The sequence below is a fragment of the Haplochromis burtoni genome, unplaced genomic scaffold, assembly GCF_018398535.1.
Source record: "Haplochromis burtoni strain Fernald_Lab_line unplaced genomic scaffold, NCSU_Asbu1 Contig_279, whole genome shotgun sequence".
NCBI lineage: Eukaryota > Metazoa > Chordata > Actinopteri > Cichliformes > Cichlidae > Haplochromis > Haplochromis burtoni.
The window spans coordinates 154,179-176,119 of NW_024582640.1; the positions used below are offsets into that span (position 1 = coordinate 154,179).

The 21,941-nt window shown below is 40.1% G+C and overlaps 1 protein-coding gene across 2 annotated transcripts in view; it reads right to left on the minus strand.

Moving 5' to 3' along the window:
- Positions 1 to 21,941, minus strand: part of nlgn2a (neuroligin 2a) — a 242,658-nt gene that overhangs the window by 117,632 nt on the left and 103,085 nt on the right. Inside the window, exon 4 of one of the 2 annotated variants that reach the window (XM_042227759.1) lies at positions 2,669 to 2,722. The exons of the other annotated variant lie outside the window; for it this stretch is intronic. Within the exon in view, the coding sequence (XP_042083693.1) occupies positions 2,669 to 2,722 (54 nt within the window). The remainder of the gene's footprint in view (positions 1 to 2,668; positions 2,723 to 21,941) is intronic. 2 annotated transcript variants of the gene reach the window in all.

A 21,941-nucleotide genomic window follows, 5' to 3' on the forward strand; every position in this document is an offset into this window, starting at 1 on the left:
CAGTATTTTTAGATAATAGTAGCAGTCAATCTTTAAATGTGCATTGTTCCCCAGTAATGCACTTTTCTCGAAAATAAACAGCTACTCAGTGAAACACTGCTTTCTATCAGATGTTGAAAGTGCCAAGACATGCGAATTGAATTTTACTGCTTTTAAGATAACTACCAACCAGAGCACCAGTTTAAATTTAATTTCACATGTCAGGTTTGGAAAGCTCATTCTAATTTATGTTTTAAATATTTTTAAAACATCCACTCTAGTTTTCAAAACAAAAATGCTTCAAGAATAAAGCATTTTAAAAAAATCACTATTGCAGAAAGTTTAAAGGCATTATTAAAATGACTTCTTCCTCCTTCACTGATCATAAAGGCAGGTAATGTCTAAAATGTTTACTGGATGAGTTTCCATCCACATAGGTTTTCTTTGTATGTGGACTGCATATTTCAAGTATGTTGCATAAGCAATCATGACTGGCCTCCAAACTACTTTAAAATTGACCTTGTGTGTTCATGTCAAACCTTTTAAAGGTTTCTCCCTTCGTCAGATGAATGAAAAAGAAAACTCTGCAAATATCCAAGGGAATAAACAGCAAGCCAAACATGTCTTTGAGTGAAGAGTGGTTTTATGTCTCTTTTCTAAAACGGTTTTATGTCTCTTTTCTTTGGATAAAATATTGGGAAAACAACACATTTTAGTCACGGCAATTATAATCAAAAGAAGACTGATACGTCCAGCATCAGTTATTCATGTCTAACAACACAGCTCTGTCCTACATGAGGCATCAGCACGGATCAGTGATAACAGACACTGAATGAGTTAGATACAGCGTGGAAGGTGGAGGTGGGTTGCAAAGCGGTGTGGAGATGTACTTTTAAGCAGGCTAAACCAGCTTGTAGAGCTTGCGCAATTACTAAGGTTTTGTGAGACAGCAGACTGGATGTATAGAAGCGTATCAGCAGAATCAGCAGCTGATGTGGGCTAGCAATGAGATGGTAGCTGAGGTTGACTTTCTGACCTGCCTGAAATAAGCCTATGCTAGATTACAATTTATTGTAAAGATTTGGTATTTTTTCAAATAGAGTAATAATCAGGGGTGCTGTAGAAGATTTTTGAAACATTTTGAAACCATATGCACCTTAGATATGTTATGAAGAAGACTATAGTTGAATGAAATATGTGCACAAAGAAAATGCTTTATAAGCTGATCTTTATTAGGGGGATTTGGATTTAAATTAAACACTTCTAAATGCCTGGCTGTGGCCCAGGTTACCAGTGTAACTAAAAGGCTGCCAGTATTCTTCACAGCTATGTGCATGGATATTGCCAAGCAAAGATGAATATAAAGAGCATGTTTTTTTCTTTTTGTTTGTTGTTTTATTTAGACAAGTTTTCTGAATGTGTATTTTAGGTTTTTCGGTGCTAAACTCCGGTTTAGGAGTTTAGTAATGCTAAATTACTGCATAGGGATTAGCAGTTCCCAAATCAAATGAGGTTAATTGCACATTGCAACAGAGGGATGAGAGACGTATTTAGAGGATGGGGGGGAAGGGGGAGGAGGGGCGTTTCGACTGGCCGCGACTGTGTTCCTGACTGTGGCAGCTCAAAAAAAAGTTGTGTCTGTGTTTGATCACCAAGAAAATCCTCCTGTGTCAAACTTCCTCCGACTCCCAACTTCAAAAAAAAAGAAAAAAAGACCCCAAATCAAAGAGCAAGAAAAAAATCCACCGTACAACCCTCAAAATAGCATAAAGAGAAATATGTATCAAAATATCATCAGTCATCTTTCTCCAAGAAACAAGTCCAAAAGAATAAGGAATGATTGTGTGTGTGTGTGTGTGTGTGTGTGTGTGTGTGTGTGTGTGTGTGTGTGTGTGTGTGTGTGTGTGTGTGTGGGAGGGGGAGGGGCGGCAGATGAAAGTGCAGATAAAATCACCTCCGTGGTATCAGTGCTGCAGGTAGGAGATAAATTAAAAGCAGGCTGAGAGTTCTGTGCCCTTATTCCAACAGCTTATTAGACCTAAATCTTCTAAAGCGGGGCATGAGTGTCCTTGCATGTCCCCACCCTCCTTTTCCTTTTTTCCCCTAACTTGATTTGATGTTATCATCACTGACTTGGAATAGAGCTAGCTTAATATTTGCGTAGCTCCTTATTCAACAGCAATTTGATCCTTGAGCCGGAGGTTGAGGCGCAATAATAATGCACCTCATTGTGTAAGCAGGTCTCAATAGGTGCTTTGTTGCTCAAAATCCTGACAACAATTTGGTTTCGGGGACAATGCCGTTCAGCTGGCCAATGTATTTTCAAGGGCACGGTGTTGATGGTGGTAGTCGAGGCCGGCTATTATTAGAGAGCAAGAAAAGGACCTCTGGAAAACAGTGGAGATGGCTTAATAATGGGTATCTGGGTTCCATTAGCCAGCCGTTATGATCATCCAAGGTTAGCTGAGGCTAATGATTTGCATATGAAAGACAGCTTTTTAATTGCAGCGGTCAGCACATACACTTACACCAACACATCGGTATGCATCTGATATTCCAAAGTCCCACCTAGAAGATGTTTCACCTGTGTGTGTGTGTGTGTGTGTGTGTGTGTGTGTGTGTGTGTGTGTACACATCCCCCAAAAAGACTTCAAAACAAGAAAAAAGGAAAAACATGCAACAAAAATACCTTCGTCTCGAGGCTTGTTCATTGAAGATTCATCGTGTTTTTTTGTGAGCGGACCTAGGGTTAAGAAAAAAAGGGGGGAAAAAGAGAAAAGAGAAAATTTCAAAAAAGATTACTGGCAAAAACCGAAAAAAAGAATATCAAAAAAAGAAAAGAAGCAAGAGCAAAAAGGACAAATCAGCAAGAGTTCATGTTTGCTTATTGTGTGTGTGCGCGTGTGTGTGTTTTTCCTTTAAAAAGAGTACCAAAAACAAAAACAAAAGGCATCACAGACACAGATTTATCACAAGAAAAGACACAAGATCAAAGAAAACTGGTTCGGATTTCCTTTTCTCCCCCTGCAGAAGAAAATGCTGCCACTGTTTCTGGGCCCCTGGTTTCTCTCTCTCCTTTAAACCCTTTTTTTGTTCCTGAGTCTAACTTGTATTGTTTTTGTTGGAAGCTGGGTGGGTGGAAGGGAAAGGAGGTGGAAGGTCGGGGTTGGGGGTGGAGGAAGAGGGGGGAAAAAGGGAATGTGGATTAATAAGACCTCGGTGGTTTGAAGAACAGGACCCAGCCCTTTCCTCCACGCAGAAAAAAAGAAGAAAACACCTACAGGACGGACGGCAGGTTTGGGTCCTGATGCTCAAACCTCAAAATGTTAACGCTGAGCCTTTAAGCAGCGAGAGCACCCTGAAAATCTCCACGGGCTGCTGCACAACATTAGTCAATTAGAGCTTTTTAGAAAGACACACAAAGACACCTTTAATTAGACAGCAGGAGACAATGACCCTGGAATGTTAAAAGGCATGTTAAACATGTTTCAGATAAAACAGGGAACAGGTGCTTTAGCATTTTGGAGGGTTTTTGTGAGTGCATGTGTGTGTGTGTGCATTATTTAGTGGGTAAACCACAGCGTTATTCCCCAGGCGGGTAAATAATTACATAACACAACAGCAGTGTGTCAATTTGAGATGACAAGTAAGCGTGGTACTAATTGCGCAGAGGAAAGCAGGTAAAAGGTGAATGTAATTTGATCCCCATCTACCCAAGGGCTGTTTTTTTTTGTTTTTTTGTAAATTAAATGAGCGGCAAAGAGAAATGCAAAAATGCAAGAAGATGGACAAAGAGAGAGATCTGCACAGAAAGAAATCAAAGAGAGAAAAAACAAACCCTTCTCATTCGTTGATGGAGCCTCACTGTGACATCAAGTCTTTTTCTTCATCAACACAAAGTGAGAACTTTACAAAAAACTACTCTGTAGATCACGTTGGCTTTATCCTCCACCCACCTGTCAGGTTTCTGAATGCTTCGGTCACGTCCAGCTCAGATCTCACAGGAAAAAAAAAAGGAAGACAAATGCTTTTTCTAGTTCCAGCAAATGCTACGTGTGCATATGGTTCGCCTCGTCTCTCAGAAGGTGAGCGTTTGTAGAAAATACTCTTCACCTCGGCGCTCAGAAAAGTAAGTACTGCAGCAAGATAGTCCCTCACCTTTCATCACTTTGGCTTTCATCTGATAAATCCAATTTTTGAACTTGAGGTTTGGCAGAGGACCTTTTTTTCTGAAGGATTTGTGGGGAAAAAAAGAACTTATATAACAACAACTTACTGAGAGTATCTCAAATTCATCAGGGGGGAAATATTGCCGGTGCACAAACTACAAGGTGAATGCTGAATGTCAATTATCTGCTAACAACCGGGCAGATATAAATGACTAAAGTCTAAGGAACACTTCACTTCCAAATAGGAGATTTCAAAATAAAAGTCTTTATGAAACTATTATAACAACTTTTAGAGCTGAGTAACATTATGTTTGAACTATGATGAAATCAGCGCCGGTTAAAAAAGATATCCGGTCTTTAAGTCTGACATCATTAGCCGCTTCAGGTCCCAACGTCAAACGAACACTGTGGCATCACTGAGAGTTAAAAACGTATCTAAAACGTATCTAAATTCTTTCATCTGTAATAAAATGATCAGCGTTGCTGCTCTACCAGGTGTAACAGTTAACTTTAACATTTAACAGAGTTAGAAGCTAGCAGGGAGTTAGCTTGCTAGTTTCCACCTAAACACAATATTCCATGTTCTGACTGAGAGATTTCTGAAAAATTTAATACATATAGCTCTGCTGTCACTTTCGACATAAATGAAGAAAGAAAACTAAACAGCAGTGACGTTTGTAGGGTTACTGAAGTTGGGCTAGCTACACAGCTATGGTTAGCATAATATAAACACAGCGAAGCTGGAGGATGAACGCTAACTTTTTTCCACTTGATAAAAATTAACATGAGGGTTCCCGATGGTTAGGGACAAATGCAGGATGCTGCAAATGGATCAGACTTCAGTCAGGAGAATAACTGAGATCGTCCATCCACAATTCGAGGTTAGTCATTAATATGCTGCTGCATGGGTTGAGCTGTTGTTACATCGTAAGGTTTTAAAAGCTTTAAAACGAATAGTGGTAATAAAAACCAAGAGAGTCCGACAGTGATCACTGACTTTTTTAGGGGCTTGTTCAGATAAGTAGAATAAGATACAAAGCATTAAAACATGTTAAAAACACAACAGCGTAATAAACAAGGAGTATTTTGGACCCAGAAGCAGGGTTCATACGTCATCACTTAAAGACCAGATAGAGAGCAAGTTACAGCATTATAGGAAGGAATTATAAAAAGATAAAGAGCTCATCCTCCCTGTTATTATAAATATGTATTTAATATTTTTGATTTTTATACTCTAAAACTTGGCTGACTTGTGCTTCTTTAACCCTGTAAAGCCTGAACTGTTAAATAATTACCAGAAAATTCTATTTTTTTTAATATGGAGTGTGTTTTTTTGTAACTTCAGACAATAAAAAAATTAAATAACACTTTATATATGTGTGTTTTAATTTGTGTCACTTTTTAGTAGTTTGCTCACAGTAGCACTTTGTGTGTCTGAGAGTACACATCAGGTTTTTCAGGACAAGAAAAATCACACGGGAGATGTAGAAGTCTCAAAAACTCATGTATCAAATATGATATGCGTTCCATTACAAGGTTAAAAGTGTTTCAATCTAGAATGTGTTACATTGCACCAGATTTATAGGCACAAGGTCAGGGGTGATGGTATACATCACAAGTGTCAAATTCAGTTTCAACAGCAGCTACGCTGGAGCAATCATATCAAGAGCTCAGTGCATACAGTTTAACATGCTTTCATTTTAATCTAGAAAGGATGTTTCTTAGAGCCTTTCCAATTAAACGCCTCACAAAATACTCTATTAGTTTACAACAGCCCTGTTCACAGCCTCACCATGATAGTGCGGGGCAATTAATAAAACCAAATATAACCCGATTATAAAGCAATCAAATGAATCTTTATGTGCACATCTGTCTGCAAATCTTAGCAAGCCGGCTTCAAAGGCCTGAAAAAGACCAAGGCATCTCAATAGTTGTGTAAGAAATGTCATTTAAAACAAGAAGTCAGAGATCTTAGTTCATGGAATATACATGTCCACACGCTGTAGCTTTCTGCCATGAAATTGGTCACACAAAAATGACACTTGCCTTCACAGCTCCATCACTTTGAGACTTGGACTCAAAGCACAGACTATTGTGCTGTAATTGCGCGTCTTTTATGTCTTTGACTTTGTGAAGCCTCTGTTCCTCGTCCATGGCTCCAAATCTTTACTAGTTTGTGGATTTCAAACAGCACAATAACAATGCGAGTTATGTTGTTTGAGAACAGAAACTGTTTGCACCAACCCAACATCAGATTTTTGCTGTATTCTCTTTTAGCTGGCCATGAATCGCTGTGGAGACGGTTGTTGGTGTGTTGGTGTGCTAAAAGTGAAATGTGGGCCAGGTTCAAACTTACAAAGGGCCAGATCTGGCCCGTGGGTGTGGATCCTGACACATGATTTATAGAACTGTAACACAGAGACATGGATTTACAATCTGAGCGAGGTTAGGACAGAAGGATTCGTCATGTGGACAACATTATGCTTTTACGAAAGTTCATGAAAGTCCTCCAGCAGCTAATGCTGAGCTCATCTGACATATGAAGCCTTACAACCTCCACACTAGTGTAGTGTAGTGGAGGTAGTATTTAAGACCGTAACACGTTCAAGTGAAACAGTGAACGTGTTACAGTTGCTGACTTTTTTGGACACAAACATGGAATTCCTTCTTAAACACAATTTAAGTACTTACATTTTAAAATACAAACTGCTTTCTTGTTTTGAGTACATTATTAGAAAAGACCAACAAAAAGAGTTATGATGACTAATTTAATGGAAACTCGAAGACTGGTGACCTAAAATCAGAAGGTTATAAGTATTTAACTAGTATCTACCACATGGAAGCTGATTTTTCAAACATTTCCACTTATATTTAAAATCCTGAGGGTGAAAGATCTTTTGTGGCATTTCCAAACTAAAAACAGATTTTGCTTATACAACAAAAAATCCTGGGAGCTCAGAGTCACCAGTTAGATCCTTGAGAATGGAAACTCTTTAGTGGAAACAACACCAGTGGAAACCTGAGTAAACTCCATCCTTTTGTTGACACACGTGGATTTTTTTTTTCCTTTAGTGAAACACGTGAGAGTAAAAATAAGCCCCTGACTGACCACTTCATTGATCAAGTTCAATATTATCTGTGGGCACAAAAAATCAACCAATGTGATTGACGCACATCAAAACGACGTCCCGAAAAGCTGTGAAAAAAGTTTAAATGCTGGACTGCTTATCAAAGAAACAGGAGCGAGCAGGGATTTTTGGGTTTGGTGGCTGGTGGGGCTGTGACAAAATGGGAAGTAAGTAAAATCAAGCAACCATTACCAGCAACATGCTGAGGAAAAGTGTAAAAGTGTAGCTTGATTGACATCTTTTCGCAATGAGTGGGCGAGGAGCTGAGCACTGAGAATCAAGCTATTGGTGGGAGAAATAACTGGTCTTCCTGACGTTTTAAGGCCTTTTTTTCCTCCCCACAATCAAAAGAACTGCAGTGATGGGCGTGTGAGCAATTTCCTGGAGAATCAAACCCTAACTCCATCAACCCCATTTACCCCCCGCATGCACTGACTGCACCTGTAGAGGCTAAAAATACCAGCACATGTCATTAAAGCACACCAAAAACAGACAGAAGGGATTAACACTGCACAGACTAGTTCAGCCCCAGGACTGAAACAAAGACATCTGCTAACTCTTAGAAATAAAAATGCCTAATGAGGCTTTTGTGTACACTTTTTCAGATATTAAGATGTATTTTAATCAGGCATGCTACATAAAGCAGTGGCTAAGAATATTTCAGACCTCCAGTTGTTTACACCCTCTCTTTTTACACAGACCCATCCTTTTATCCTCCCCTCTTTCCTTCTTCCTCTGCTTGCGTTATTCTGTCTGGATCGTGGGTCGACCGCAGCTCGCTTTGAAGCCCGTTATGTAAGATTTCAATTTGGCTCCACTTCTCCCGATGGCCAGACCTCTCCAAAACATGGAAGGTGCATGCAAAATGGACTGTTAGGACACACTGGCAATGGAGGATGTGAGGAGATGCTCACAGATTCATGCACAAGGTGCGCACAGCAAAGAAGATGGGGGAAAAGCCAAAGGTGGTGGAAACGGTCCTTATTGTGTCTTGCATTGCTGAACATATTAAACTATATTATTTGTGCAGCTGTGTCTGACATTTAGAGAAACAACAGGTTAAACAGAGGATTTTGTTTGTCATTTATTGTCTTTCAGTGTGTTCAAAAGACATTTAAATCATTTGAAAGTTATAGCACACATAGACACGGTCAAGACTATCTGCTGAAGTTTGAATGGAGAATGTGTAACAAAGGTGATTTAAGTGACTTTGAAGGTGGTTGGTTGTTCGTACCAAACAAACTGGTCTATTTCAGAAACTGCTGATCTGCTGGTATTTTACCCCGAAAAACAAACAAACAAAAAAACCTCACATATGACCAAGAGAAAATATCCAGTAAACAGCAGCTCTCTGGTAAAAAAAAAATGTCTTGTTGATGCAAGACTACAGGAAAGCAACATTAACTCAAATAATGACTTTTGCAGAAGAGCATCTCTGAACAACAACCTTAAAGCTAATGGGCTACAGCAGCAGAAATCCACACCAGGGCCTACTCGGATCAGCTAAAAACAGGAAACTAAGGCGAAATGGTAAATAAATATAAATATAAATAATATCTGTTTTTAAAGGGTCGATAGCTTTTGATGCGATTACAAGTTTCAAAAGGAACATAATTATTAATTAAGCTTTTATTTTGGTTAAACTCCATCTGATGCAATGGGTAACAGAGCCCCGTTCATTGCTTGGATTTTTTTTTTTAATAATGCTATATTTTGCCCTGTTTTGTACATTCATATCAGTCTGTGTGTACCACACCAGTTGGTGTCATTATGCGATTTGACGCAGACTGAATTCCCAAACACCGGAGAGGCTTATTTCTTTGTGTTTATGGATATGAGCGAACGTGCGTAAAACTGTTTATGTGCCGCTGCGCGAGTAAGTACGTGTTGAGTAGCTCATTTAGGCAGTCCGGCGTGATCTACGAGGAAACGTTAGTGTGCCTGACAGCCTCTGAGTGAGCGGCGACTGTGCAAGAGATTACGCGTGTGTCTGTGTGAGACGGTCGTAAAGACGGGAAGATAGGATCCCACCATTGTCCTCGAGCTAAAGTATAGCAGCAGAAATGAAATGAATACCTCAATCGGATTTGTGAGCGAACAGGTTAGAGATGAGCAATGGGGACGGGTGAGAGTCGCTCACCCACATTCCCCTATTTTACACCTTGTAAGTCCATGTTGTGGTGCGAGTGCATGCGTGTGCAATAGAGCTGCACAATGGCAAGATGTACAGACAATCAAGCAGCCGGGCAGGCAGACATATAATGCTGCCATTTATCACGCAGCACAGCTCCCTGAGCCGCTAAACTCTGCATGCGTATGAGTAGCGCGTGGGCTGGTCGCACATGAATAGCTGTGACTACATTACAAAACAACTGTGAAGTCCATTTTCGGATGAATGGCAGTTAAAGTTGGAGCCACCGCGAGCTTGGCGGAGCTTCTGTCCTTTCAGGTGATGTTCAAAATTCACACATCAGAAATATTTCGAATGGATTTACACAGCCGTCATTAGTCACCCTGTCAAAAGTAGTTTTCCGGCACTCCCGCGTCATTAAGTCTCAATTCAGTTCTCTCAATTAAATGAGGTGATTTGCATGACTGTTTATCAGACAACACCGGCGCGCGACGCAGAATTCGAAGACGTAAAGCGCTCGAACGAGAGGCACTGTGAAATCACACCGCTCTTTAATGTTGGAGGAGGGCAACAAAAATTACAAATCGATTTAAAACTGGACAACACAGAACAGGACGGGTGCGACAAGGCCCTTTTCCAATCAGATGCTACGGTGATCTGGCTTTTTTTGATTGAGAAGACTAAAATAAGAGCTACTCTCTTTCTCTTATGTCTATCTCACTTAGCACACAGTAACCTTGCCTGTCGGAGTGTTAGGTGAATAATAGGCTTTGTGGGGGATTTTTTAAACCAACGGAGAAAGATAGATGAGGCTGTCATGCTGCTGTCCCATGATGCTCAAGGCCACCAGAGGGAAAACCACAGCACACTAAATTTTAGCAGCATGTTGCGCCAGGGTTATGAAAGGTTATTATTTTTTCGTGAAGTTTCGGCTCTCACATGCCAAACTGTTTACGAGACATTTGTGCATTTTCCTAAGTTTTAAAAGCAAAACATAAAATAAAAATAAAGAAATAAATGGTAATAGAGATGAAGCTGCATGCATTATTAAAAAAAATTGGTTACATCTCCATATTTTAGAAGTGCTTGATAACTTAGGGATTATGCTGCCCATCTCCTAATTTTGAACGTTCGAATTATTCATAAGACAAGTGCGCACTCAAGTTCTGCTTGCTCTCCATCCTTATTTTGAGCTATGAGAAGTAGATCTGTTGTGCTTGAGCTGGCTTGGGCAGGCTTTAATCTCATTCTGTATTCTTCTCAGGAGAGTATATGCACATAAAAAGAGGGTAAGAGATTTATGCGTGGAAGGTTCTGACAGCTTATTATTGTTTACATCTGTATACCACTTGGGTTGTTTCCGAGGCATCGACTGGTCAAAACTGACAGGAAAAAGTGGGACTGGGTGATGTGTTTTGAAATTCATGAATAAAAAGTGATTCATAAGATGTTCAACGTTAATAAAAATCATTTAAAGTGCACCTAATGTGCTCATTTTATACTTGGACTCAGTTGGAGTAGCTCTGTATGATCCACTGTTCGAAATGATCCATCCTACACTGGGCCTCGGTCCAATCCCTCAGCTGTGTCTCAAGTAAGCTGCTTTAGCTCCACCCACTTTAAGACCACATTTCTGTATTAAATATGGGCATCCACCACTGCAGCAGTACACACACTCATTTATTTCAACTACCCATTAATGCAAATATGTTGAGTTGCATGGCAGCGACTTAGTTCATTATTGTTCAACCAATTTGCTGAATTTCAAAATTGAGCATGAGAATGCGGAAAAAAGGCGATTTGAGTGTATTTTAATGGGGCACCCTCCCCCTACCCTCGCCACCTCTTTGAGCTCTTCCAGAGAGACGCCAATGCATCCTCAAGTCAGCCAAGAGATAGAATCTCCAGCATGTCCTTGGTCTTCCCAGTTGGGCTCCTCTGAGTTGGGCATGCCCAGATAACCTCAAAAGGTGTCCGCGAGGTATCCTGGTCAGATGCCCAAACCAGCTCAATTGCCTCCTTTAAATTTGGAAGAGCTTTTCTCAAAGTCCCTCGCAGATTGGGTGAGCTCCTCACCATTCATGTGCAGGGTGTATCCTGCCTCTCTCTCCATGGATGAAGAGAATGGATGTAGAAACGTAAATAACGCGACTATATTCACACATCTGGAAACTCAAAGTGTAAGTGTCCTTCCAAATATGTCTAATTAGTGTGAGTTAATGTACTTTACATTCATTACTAAGGTTGTATTCATCTTGAAATTACAACTTGCAGAATCTTATCAATGCACACTGTATACTCCACAATGACAAAGCAAAGCCCGCCTGCCAGGACTCTTTGTAAATTTACTGCTGCTGCTGATTTTATGGCTCCTTAAGTTATTACACTGATCTGACAATGTAGTACTCACTGCTTTGCTTACAGAAACCCAACTGTGGACATTTCTACAACAAAATCCATATTGTGATAAAGGTTTCAGCTGTGCTTCGGTACAAAACAAGACATATATCTCAGTATTTTCCATAAAAAGCAAAAAGTGAGATATCAAAGGGACTTTTATTTAACAGAGACCGAACAACACAAAATATTTAAAACTAGTTCTGCTAGGAGCTGCTGAAATTTGTAGCAATCTTGTTAAAGCCATGCAGTATGTTTCTTTTCAATAGTACCCATTTCACTGGGTAAACTGTTTGCTCTCAGTTGGGAATAGCGCCTTGTCCCCTAAGGAGGCAGGAGCACCGACCGGCACAGAAACCGAGGCCACGGATTGCTGTGATCACACTGAGCTGTGAAACTGATTTTAGTTTCCTAAAATAAATCGATATTGACTTAAGTGCATGTTAGATTTAGAACATTTTCACCTTTTACTTGCTGTCACACTGATAGGGAAATGAAGCCGTTACACTCCACCAGACTGCACTGAGGAAATCTGCAGTCTCGCCTTGCAAAATACAGGAGCTGTTCATGTACTGCTTGATTGGTTGGTTTGCGATAGCGTGTAACTTTGGACTTTAGGTGGAAAAAACACAAAGTAACCAATAGTTTTTTGTTGTTGTGACGTTGTGAAGAAAATAGTCACTATTTTTGAGTGTGGTTGTTTGAATGCAAGCTTTCTAAATATAAGATATCATAGACTGTTGGGCCACACTGTCTCCCTCCACTCTCTGCACGAGAGCTTTGAAATCGTGCAGAGGGAAAGCAGCGACAATATTGTCTCATTTTAATTCTCTCGAAGTGACATAAATATATTGTATATTTAAAAATCAATACAGCGTCCAATGTATGTAGTAGATAATCTATGTAGTAGATAATATGTCAGCTAATTAAGATGCAAAGTGAGAAATAACTGCGCCATAAAGCAGCCCATTATGAGTACACATGCTTCCGACTCAGAGTCATTTCATGGTAGCCATCATTCTTTCTGCCCCTCCTCCTTCCTTTACTTTCTTTTTATACAATCTATCTTTTCCATCCTTCTATTTCTTTTCCCTTTTCTCCAATACCGTTCCCCCTCTCCTCCCTTTTTGTACACCATTTTTCTCTCGCTGTCAACTCTCTCTCCCCTTTCAGTCTCTCGGTGCCTCATTCTCAAGCTTCAGACTGAGAGCCTGAGAAATATCGATCCACCCTGGCTGAAGGGCCAGAATCGAGTGGGCAAAAAAAAAAGGAAAGAAAGAAAAAAGAAGGATGGAGAAGACATGGGAGAATAGGATGCTGACACAAGGTTTTCGCAATAATGCGTGTACGAGAGAGACAGGAAAGACGCAGTAAGACGAAGCTGAAAAATAAAAAGAGAAAGAGGCTGATATTTGGACAGGTATGGGGAAGTAAATGAGAAGAAAAGGTTGGGCGTGTGTGCATGTGTGGTTCAGGTGGGCATGTTATGAATGAGGGGAAAGGTGGAAAGCATGGCTGGAGGGTATTTGTAAAAGAGGTGGGAGTTAAAGGAAAAAAGTCAAGGAATGAGGCAAAGGAGCTGAGGAGGGAAGAGGAAGTCTGGGAGGAAAACAGGATTCTGAGAGGGGAAAAACAACTATGGATGAAGAGATGACAGTGAAAAGAGATAAAGAGATTATGTGAATCCGAGAGAACGCGAGGTAAACAGAGATGTAGGGAGTGGTGGAGGCAGATGGAGTGACATTTACGGAGTGGTGATGATCGCGTGGGCATGAAGGTTAAAGCCATTTTCTCCCCATGTAGCCAGGCGTGCACACACACACACACACACACACACACACACACACTAGTAGGCTTATCTGTTCGTGCATTCATGCATTCACTACACTGACAAATGTGTTCTTTAGAGCTGAATCTGAATCACTACAGACCTCAAATTACAACAGTTCGGGGTTTTACAATGACCCGTCATCACAAAAAATGAAAGGAGGATTATCAGTAAAACAGGATTACCATCAACCACGAATGAGACATTCTGCTATTCTTAACCCACGCTGAACCTGAGTGAGGGGTCGTGCTGCTGCATTAACTTTTTATAAGGTGAACAAATAAAGAAAAAAATCGTTATATTGCTTCATATGTCACAGAGAACACCCTGTGCAAACTCTGTTCACTGCACTCACATTTTAATGAAGAAACCTCCACAGCAGCCCCCCGTTTCTGCAGTGAAGTGTATGGCAACGTCCCTGTTACATTCATAGCCCAACTCATGTGCGATTTTTAAGACCAATATCCATTTTACCCGCTGCCCAAATGGAAAGTTGCAGAGCACCCTGAGCAAACCAAATAGCAACACTCATATTACCAGCCATTATCAATGCCAATACCAATAAACCACTAAAACACCAATAAATCAGTCACACTCCACCTATACTAAACAGAAAATTATATATTCAAAATTGTGATTAAAAAAGTAACAAGTTTTACGTTTCGTAATTATTAAGCGCTCAGAAAATGAAAGACTTTTGCCCATTTCCTTGTTACTCTTTGAGTTTACTAAAGTAGCTTTGAATGAGTTATATATAACTGAACCGGGCCTTGGTGCGACTCCTCATTTCATCGACTGACTGCAGACTGAAAGATGAGCTTTTGGCTCATTTGCACATAAAGTGCTTAACAAATGTATTTGTCCACCTGTGATGAAAACAAGAAAGAAAAGAAATCTGTCAAAAACTTTATTCTCACATTTGAACATTCAAGGACTAAAACTAACTTTCTGTTCAAGACTGCAAGTAAATAACTGTAATTAATTAATAAAAAATAAGCATAACAGTGATAATAATATTTTAGCATTAAAACCATCATTTTGTTTAAAGAGCTTGGGTATACAGATGGATTAACCATTACAGGAACAGTGATGATTCTGGTAATTACCAGTGCTGGTAACTGAGAGCAGCTGTGGCATAAACCTTTCACTGGGTGACGGACAAAAAAATTGGTACACACTGTATGCTGACTTTATTCATTCTAACTCTGGCCATAGTTAATAATCTAAAAGTAAAAGTATATAAAAGTATCCTAATAAACTGGTGATCTCTCACCAGCTTCACAAAGCAGCGAGCTCATAACTGTTAAATGTAAATAACAGAAGCTGGGGAGCAAAGTGATATTAGGTCTAAAACACACGTCATCATTTCTAAGCTTTTCGCTGTAATTGAGGACCCCAGTGCCAGTGCAAACAATGGCTTCAGCAGGTAGCAACTCCAAACATTACACTGACGAGGCTTGCCAGCTCACCACTTCACCATTATTACTGTACCAAATATTGTGATTATATCTGATTACTACTGACTTATGGTCTGCCTTTCAAAAGAAGGCTATCCCATTGTTCTGAGTGAATCACAGCAAGATCGCAACAAGCAACGGCATTCGTTTGAAATCAATTTGTGCATAAATGATAGATTTTTAAAAACACAAACTCTTCTTTTTCTTTGAAAGCAGTAGTTATACAGGTCTGGAGTTCAGTTTTAACAAAATAATCACAATTTAAGACACACATACTACGATATTTCAAATTCCCAATTCGCACCTGTGCTTATCTAGTCAATTTCTACTCTTAATACTGCAGAGGTGATAAGATACTATAAAGACACAGACCCCATATCCCATAATGCCCTGCGTCTATCAGAAGAGCATCTTCTGTTCATCACTCCACGTATAAGATAAGAGCTATGCTCAGAAAAGTTTGCTTTTTAACCATTTTGACATTTGCAGTTTTGTCAGCAGAGATGTGTGTGCTCTTTATTAGGCTAACCTTTGAAGAGCAACAAGTCTTTATGTTGTCTGACATATGGGGAAGGTGGAGGAGGAAACAAGAAAAATATGGCGGGAGGCTGCTCTGTTGAGCTATCAAAAATGCCGACAGGCTCAGCTGCTCTGTTGCCATTTCATGTAGTATTTCATCTCAGAGGTAATCTCTGCGGTGTATTGTCTTCTGTTGCCTCTGTTCATGAAAAACACAAAGGCATCAATCTGTGTTTGTGTGTTTGAACAGTCATTCAACCCCTGGGCTATTTCTGCCCCAAACAAAGGCTTGTTGGTGATCTGTGCAATAACCTTCTAATATGGTCCAAGATCACTGTGGCTGTTTATCCATCTATGTGGGCTTTAAAGTCTTCTTTAGCACCAAAGCTGCTTCCACTGCATGATACACAGAAGCAGCCTGTTCTCCTAAAGAGACACCATGCAGACAAGAACTGAAGTGACTGTGACACCGAGTATGGACTCAAATAGTGTTTCGGACTACGCTCACTTTGTGCTTCTCTGTTTTTATATCGCTACACACTGAGAACAGAAAAACTGTCAAATAAATAAAATCACAGGTGAAAGACCAAAACAAGACCCAAAGAGAGATTTAACCACATCATTTGGCTAGATTTATATTTTACAAAGGCAACAGTTCAATCCATAGGATGCCTCAATAGGTACTGGATCACTAATCAAAATTCTGCCTCTGTAAAACTGCTTTAGACGATTAAATTATTCAATTAGAACAGACTTTTTCCTTTACTCACCTCACACTACAAAGACTGTCAGAGCCCCAGGAAGCTGCACTTGATATTTTTTGGGTTACTAAAGGCTAAACACTTAAACTCATAACACTGCACAGAAATCCAGAACAAAATAATTTAAGAGAATAAACATTACTTCGCATGAAAGTTTAATCCATCTCTGGTTAGTAACCAGAACTTAACCCTTTAAGACCTAGCATAGAACTGAGTCCGCCAGAGCTTATATTATATTTTTACATGCTGTGGAGCCATTTCTGGGAGCATTTCAAGTTGCTATACATCAATACAACCATTATAGCCCAAATTTTAATAATATGTCTGCATTAAGTGCATAGTAATTACATAAATTGCAAAAAAGTGCAATAAACTACAAAAAATTGAAAATCGTTTTTGTTTTTTTCACATATATTTGTAGTTAAAGAAATTTAAGAGGCTTATCGCTCAAAACTGTAAATACAAAAAAGTTGCACAAAATAGTTTCCCACCACAGGAAATTTATTTTGAGTGTCTTCATAGTTTTATTTTTGAAATACACCAATTTTTATATACTGCAGGAAAAACAAAAATAAATATTATAATGCAAATTTGCAAAAGAAACAGCTTATGCATCAAAATAAACTATTTCCAGCAGTGCAATTTGAGTCCTAAGCATCCCAGAAACGACACAGAAAGTCATAAAGTCAAACATAACTTTTAAAAACACCAGTATAGGCACATAAGGCCTGATGGTAGAAAACTACATTTCCGCAAAATGACGTCACTTCCGGTTTCGGGCAGGACATGGCGGACATGTGATAATTCGCGCTGATGGACGTAGGAAGTGTTACAAACAGCTGATCGGATCGGCAAAGCGTGTTTCTGGAATATTATGTTTTTGTTGCTGCAAGTGCTTTTTATGCAGTTTTTGCAAAGCTATATGTGGAAGGAAACCTGACTTAGGACAAGCTGATGGCATGAGATGTAAGTACAACTCCTCTGGTTTCATATGCAAAAATATTATTGCGCTAGCTTACGTAGTTGCAGTGCTACTCAGATTTAAAAATAGTTACGCAAAATGGAGCGTGCCCGCTCCGACCGGCTTTAAAGGGTTAACTGGAACTTGGTTGTATTGGCATGTAATCTGGTTACTTTTAGCTCCAAAAGGCAAACACGGCAGCAGCCAAAATCCAAACATTGAGGACCAACAGGTGACATCACTGAGGCTACATCCATGTATGTCCGTAGGTGAAGTTTCTGATTGATGCTAATATGTGTATTTATTTGATTTCAGTATTGTGTCGTCTCTAATGCTGTTTTCTGTGAGACAAGTTTACGGTTTCCTCCAATAGAAAAGCCAAATTTCTGACAATGAGAACACACATACAAACACATTTTCACATCTTAGTGAGGACATCGAATTGACGTAATGCATTCCCTTCCCCTAACTATAATAGTTGGAAACGATTAGGGTTAGCATACACCTAACTGTAACGCTAAGCCCAAAACTACATTATGAGCCTCAAAAATGCCTTCAAATTCATCAGGACTGGCATTTGGTCCCCACAAGTGAATGTTGGACCCGCAGTGGTCTGCCCAGTAGCCCGCATAGCTCTGCATGTTGGCCTGCATTGACCACACATGAGCAGGCCCTAAACACCATGGAGATGCGCATGCTCCGATGGTGTAGCCTTAATTAAGGAAAAGATGCTAGAGTCCCGCCTGAGGTGGTATGGACACGTGACTCGAAGCGATGAGAACTCTGTAGCAAAAACGACTATGAGGATCGACCCAGAAGGAAGCCGGCCTCAAAGCAGACCGAACAAACAGTGGATGGACAAAATCAAGGAAGACATTAAGGGTGTCAACGCATCACCTGACGATGCCTTGGAGAAAACCAAATGGAGAAACCTTTGCCGAAGACCAGACCCTGCACCAGCGGGAACAACGCCAGGATGAAGGAGAAGTGAATGTTGGACCCCACAAGTATAGTGGCATGCCAATTTTTGGTCCTCACGAAGATGTTTAAATAAGCATACATGCGCACACACAGAGTCATGTTTTTGTATCCTTGTGGGGACATCTAATTGACATAATGCTTTCCCGAGCCACTTACTCCAAACCTAACCATCAAAAATAAATGCCTAACCTAAATGTAACCCTGACACTAAAAGCACAAAAATGCCTTCAAACTCCCCACAAGTGTAGTAGACTTTCAATGTTTGGTCCCCACAAAGATATGTAGACATAGTACACATACACACACACAGAATTGCCCTCATACACCCAGCAGTGGCTGTTGCCTTACTGACTTATTCAGTATTTCCCTGACTTCACATCAATTGCGTTTGAGTTGGGACCTCTTGTTGTTTCTAACTCTTCATCAGCCTCTGCCGCTCTTTCTCCTCATTGTTTTTTTTTTCTCTAAATAATCAGCTATAGACTGCTTCATCTCTGAAACACGCTAACAGCTAAATGGATTGTTTCACGCGTCAGTGCATCAGTGCGCACGCATTGATAATGAAAGTGCCGGCAGAGTGAGTGAAGAGACAAAATGAGCCAGTGAAAAAGTAAAATTACTACTTTCAACCACAATGAGCAGTAGGTTCCTGTACTGGAGGAGCACCAAAACAGGCACACACACAAATAAAACCTCATAAAATCATACCTTGCACACAAACGCACACACACAAGCTAATTTGAAAGGAAGAGAAAAGAAGAATATATACTCCTGAGCCTGTTGCTTCACATAGATCATTATTAGGCTCTAAATACAAACACATTTTTAGAAAACAAATACATCACTACACTACATTACAGTTTGCTAAAATTTGCTAACCATTAGCCACCATAAACCAGTGGTTGTAGCAGACGAAGTAAAGCTGCAGCAGTAAAAGCCTCGCAGAAGTGGAATCAACAGAGGTCAACGTTTTATTTTCTGTAAATGATGGCGTACATTTAAAATGAAATTCTAAATAGTGACACACGATCCTACTTGATACGTTCCACTAAATAAAAAAAACTTTAGGATGGAGACGGTCAGTGCACACAGCAATCTGGGCATGTCTTAATAAAAGAGCCTGAGTAACTTCTGCCGGCTGCTCTGAGAGCGATGACACAAAGCAGTGAAGCTGGTTTGGGGCAGACACTTTTTTATTTTCCACCATCTAAATCCATCTCAGCGCTCGGTCCTCTCAGTGCAGCCTTGTAAGAGCTTATTCCACCGCGGGCTGCAGCACTGGGACATTACTAACCAGTGAGCAGATGAGGCACAGCTCCTAATGCTGACAGAGTGGACCCCTGACGGAGTACTGAGATGGAGCAAAGGGAGTAATTTGGGTCAAAAGGCCAGGAGGGAGACAAAGATGCAGAAACATGCTTATATACATACTTTTATACCTTTTGTGTCTTCCTTTGGCTTTTCAGCCTCTCTCCTTATGTTTGTCAGTTGTGCATATTCCATTGAAGGAAAAGTCCACTCTTAAATAACCCTGCTAAGTCTGAATAATGAAACCATCTGAGATTTTCCATTAATATTAATTTAGCTCAGTAAGGTCTTCTAAAATAGGAGTAAAATCCTATTAAACTTGAGCGCAAAACTAAAGGAGACGTCTGGGAAATAAGGCAGAGCTGACAGCAGTGGTAGAACATGTTATTTTAATGCTTTTGGACAGTTCAATTGCCATCTCTTTTTCAAGCCACCTTATCTCCCCAAGCTACATCATACATACAACCCAACAGTGTAATGTGTTTTGTCAGGTAGAGACTAAACCCGTAGCAGCATCATTTACTGTAAAAATCAAGTGGGGAACAGCTCTGTTAGCTTTAAAAAGGTATTTGATTAGATCCATAAAAAAAAGAAGAAAAACTTTGATAAGAAATTAAAAGTTTAGCACTTCATGGAAAAAAATACCTCATAGAATCACTTGTGTTGAACAAGTGAACAAATGTCCTGTGCCCAAAGCAGGGCAAGGTGTTGTTTTGGTCATACTCAGCATTTCTCTGGCTGGGTTTGTAGGGGACCAAATACTTATCTGACTCAGTGACATAAAACTTTAACAATTTTATGATCCTTTTTTATGTAATGCGTCTCACTGTATCTGTCTTTTCTGTCTCTTTTCATTAAAATTAAACTATCATAAAAAATGGAGACTGCTCATTTGTAAGTGAGCAAACTTACAAATTCAAAAGAGGATCAAATAAATATTTCCCCCACAGTAAGTAGAGAGGTTGGACTAAAGCTTGCAACTACTAATACAGGTGAAATAACAATAATATAACACAGTATTCATGGCTGAGGATTACTGTAATTCATACTAGTTTGAATTGTGATGATATAGAAAACTCCTGTGACGTGAATAGTATGATAGATGAGCATAAACTCTGAATAGCAAAAACGTTCCTTTGTTTTGGTTGTAAGAGCAGATGGTTACTTACTTGAAAGCTCACTTGTAAGCATTATGTGAGGTGAATTTACATAAAGCCTGATGGAAGGAAGAAGCAGGGTGTCTTCAAACTGCGATCAGTTACAGTTTCTGTGACGCTGTCCGTGGTGCTGAAATTTGCACCGCTATGAGTGTGCGGCACGTGCTGCTGGTAAAAAGCCTCCCAGACGGCCAAACTGGCGTCACTGTGCGTAACGGCAGTGAGCTGCTGGTTAGTGACAACTGAATGTGCGCTGTTTATTAATTTCATTACAGAACAAATTGAGGACAGAGCCAAAAGCCGCACGTGATCTCGCAAAAACACAACACTGCAGAAGAGTGTTGACAGTGATATAAAACGGAAAGTGTTCCAAGACTGAAAACTGCATAATGCAATAACAAATACAAGCTGGTAGTTTGATACACCACCACATTCTGATGATATGATATTAAATGTGCCGTTGTGTCCTAATGCTAGCTTACATGGTGTGGGTACAGTTCTTCTAATCTGTTTTAACTTATCAAAGAATCCAAACTGTGAATCTGTGAATATATAAATAGTTCATTTTTTTGTTATTTTACAGTAAGCACGTGATTCCGCCTGCATGCTATATGACACGCCACACTGTACATCTGTGCACGTCAGCATCTGTGTGCATACGCATGAGTGCTTTAGTCCAGGTGTTTGAGCCGCACTGAGAACAGAACTGATTTTTCATCTCCAACAAACAGCGTCTCCCTGACTTGAGCAGCGTCTCCTGCTAACCCGTGATGAATTGGGTTGCATGTGATTCATTGACTTTCTCCTGTGTGAGGATATCAACGGACTTGTTCCTCCAGAGGAGGAGGCCTTACCTCTGGATAACCTCCTGCTCTCTGTATCTATTCCTTCCTTTTTTAAATCTTCTTTTCCTCTCTACCCTTACCATTCAGTGTTGTGGGAGGCACTGTTAGCAGTGGGATCTGGCATAGGAAGCTGTGTGTGTGTGCGTCTGTGTGTGTGTTTGTATCTGTGTGCGAGTGTGTGTGTAGGAGGGGTAATTTGCATTCACTGCCACAGGCGACCTCAGCTTCAGAAGCCCTGAAGAGATGGCCCTTTGAGCTGCACTGAAAGAGACGACGGGTACGTGTGTGTGTGTGTGTGTGTGTGTGTGTGTGTGTGTGTG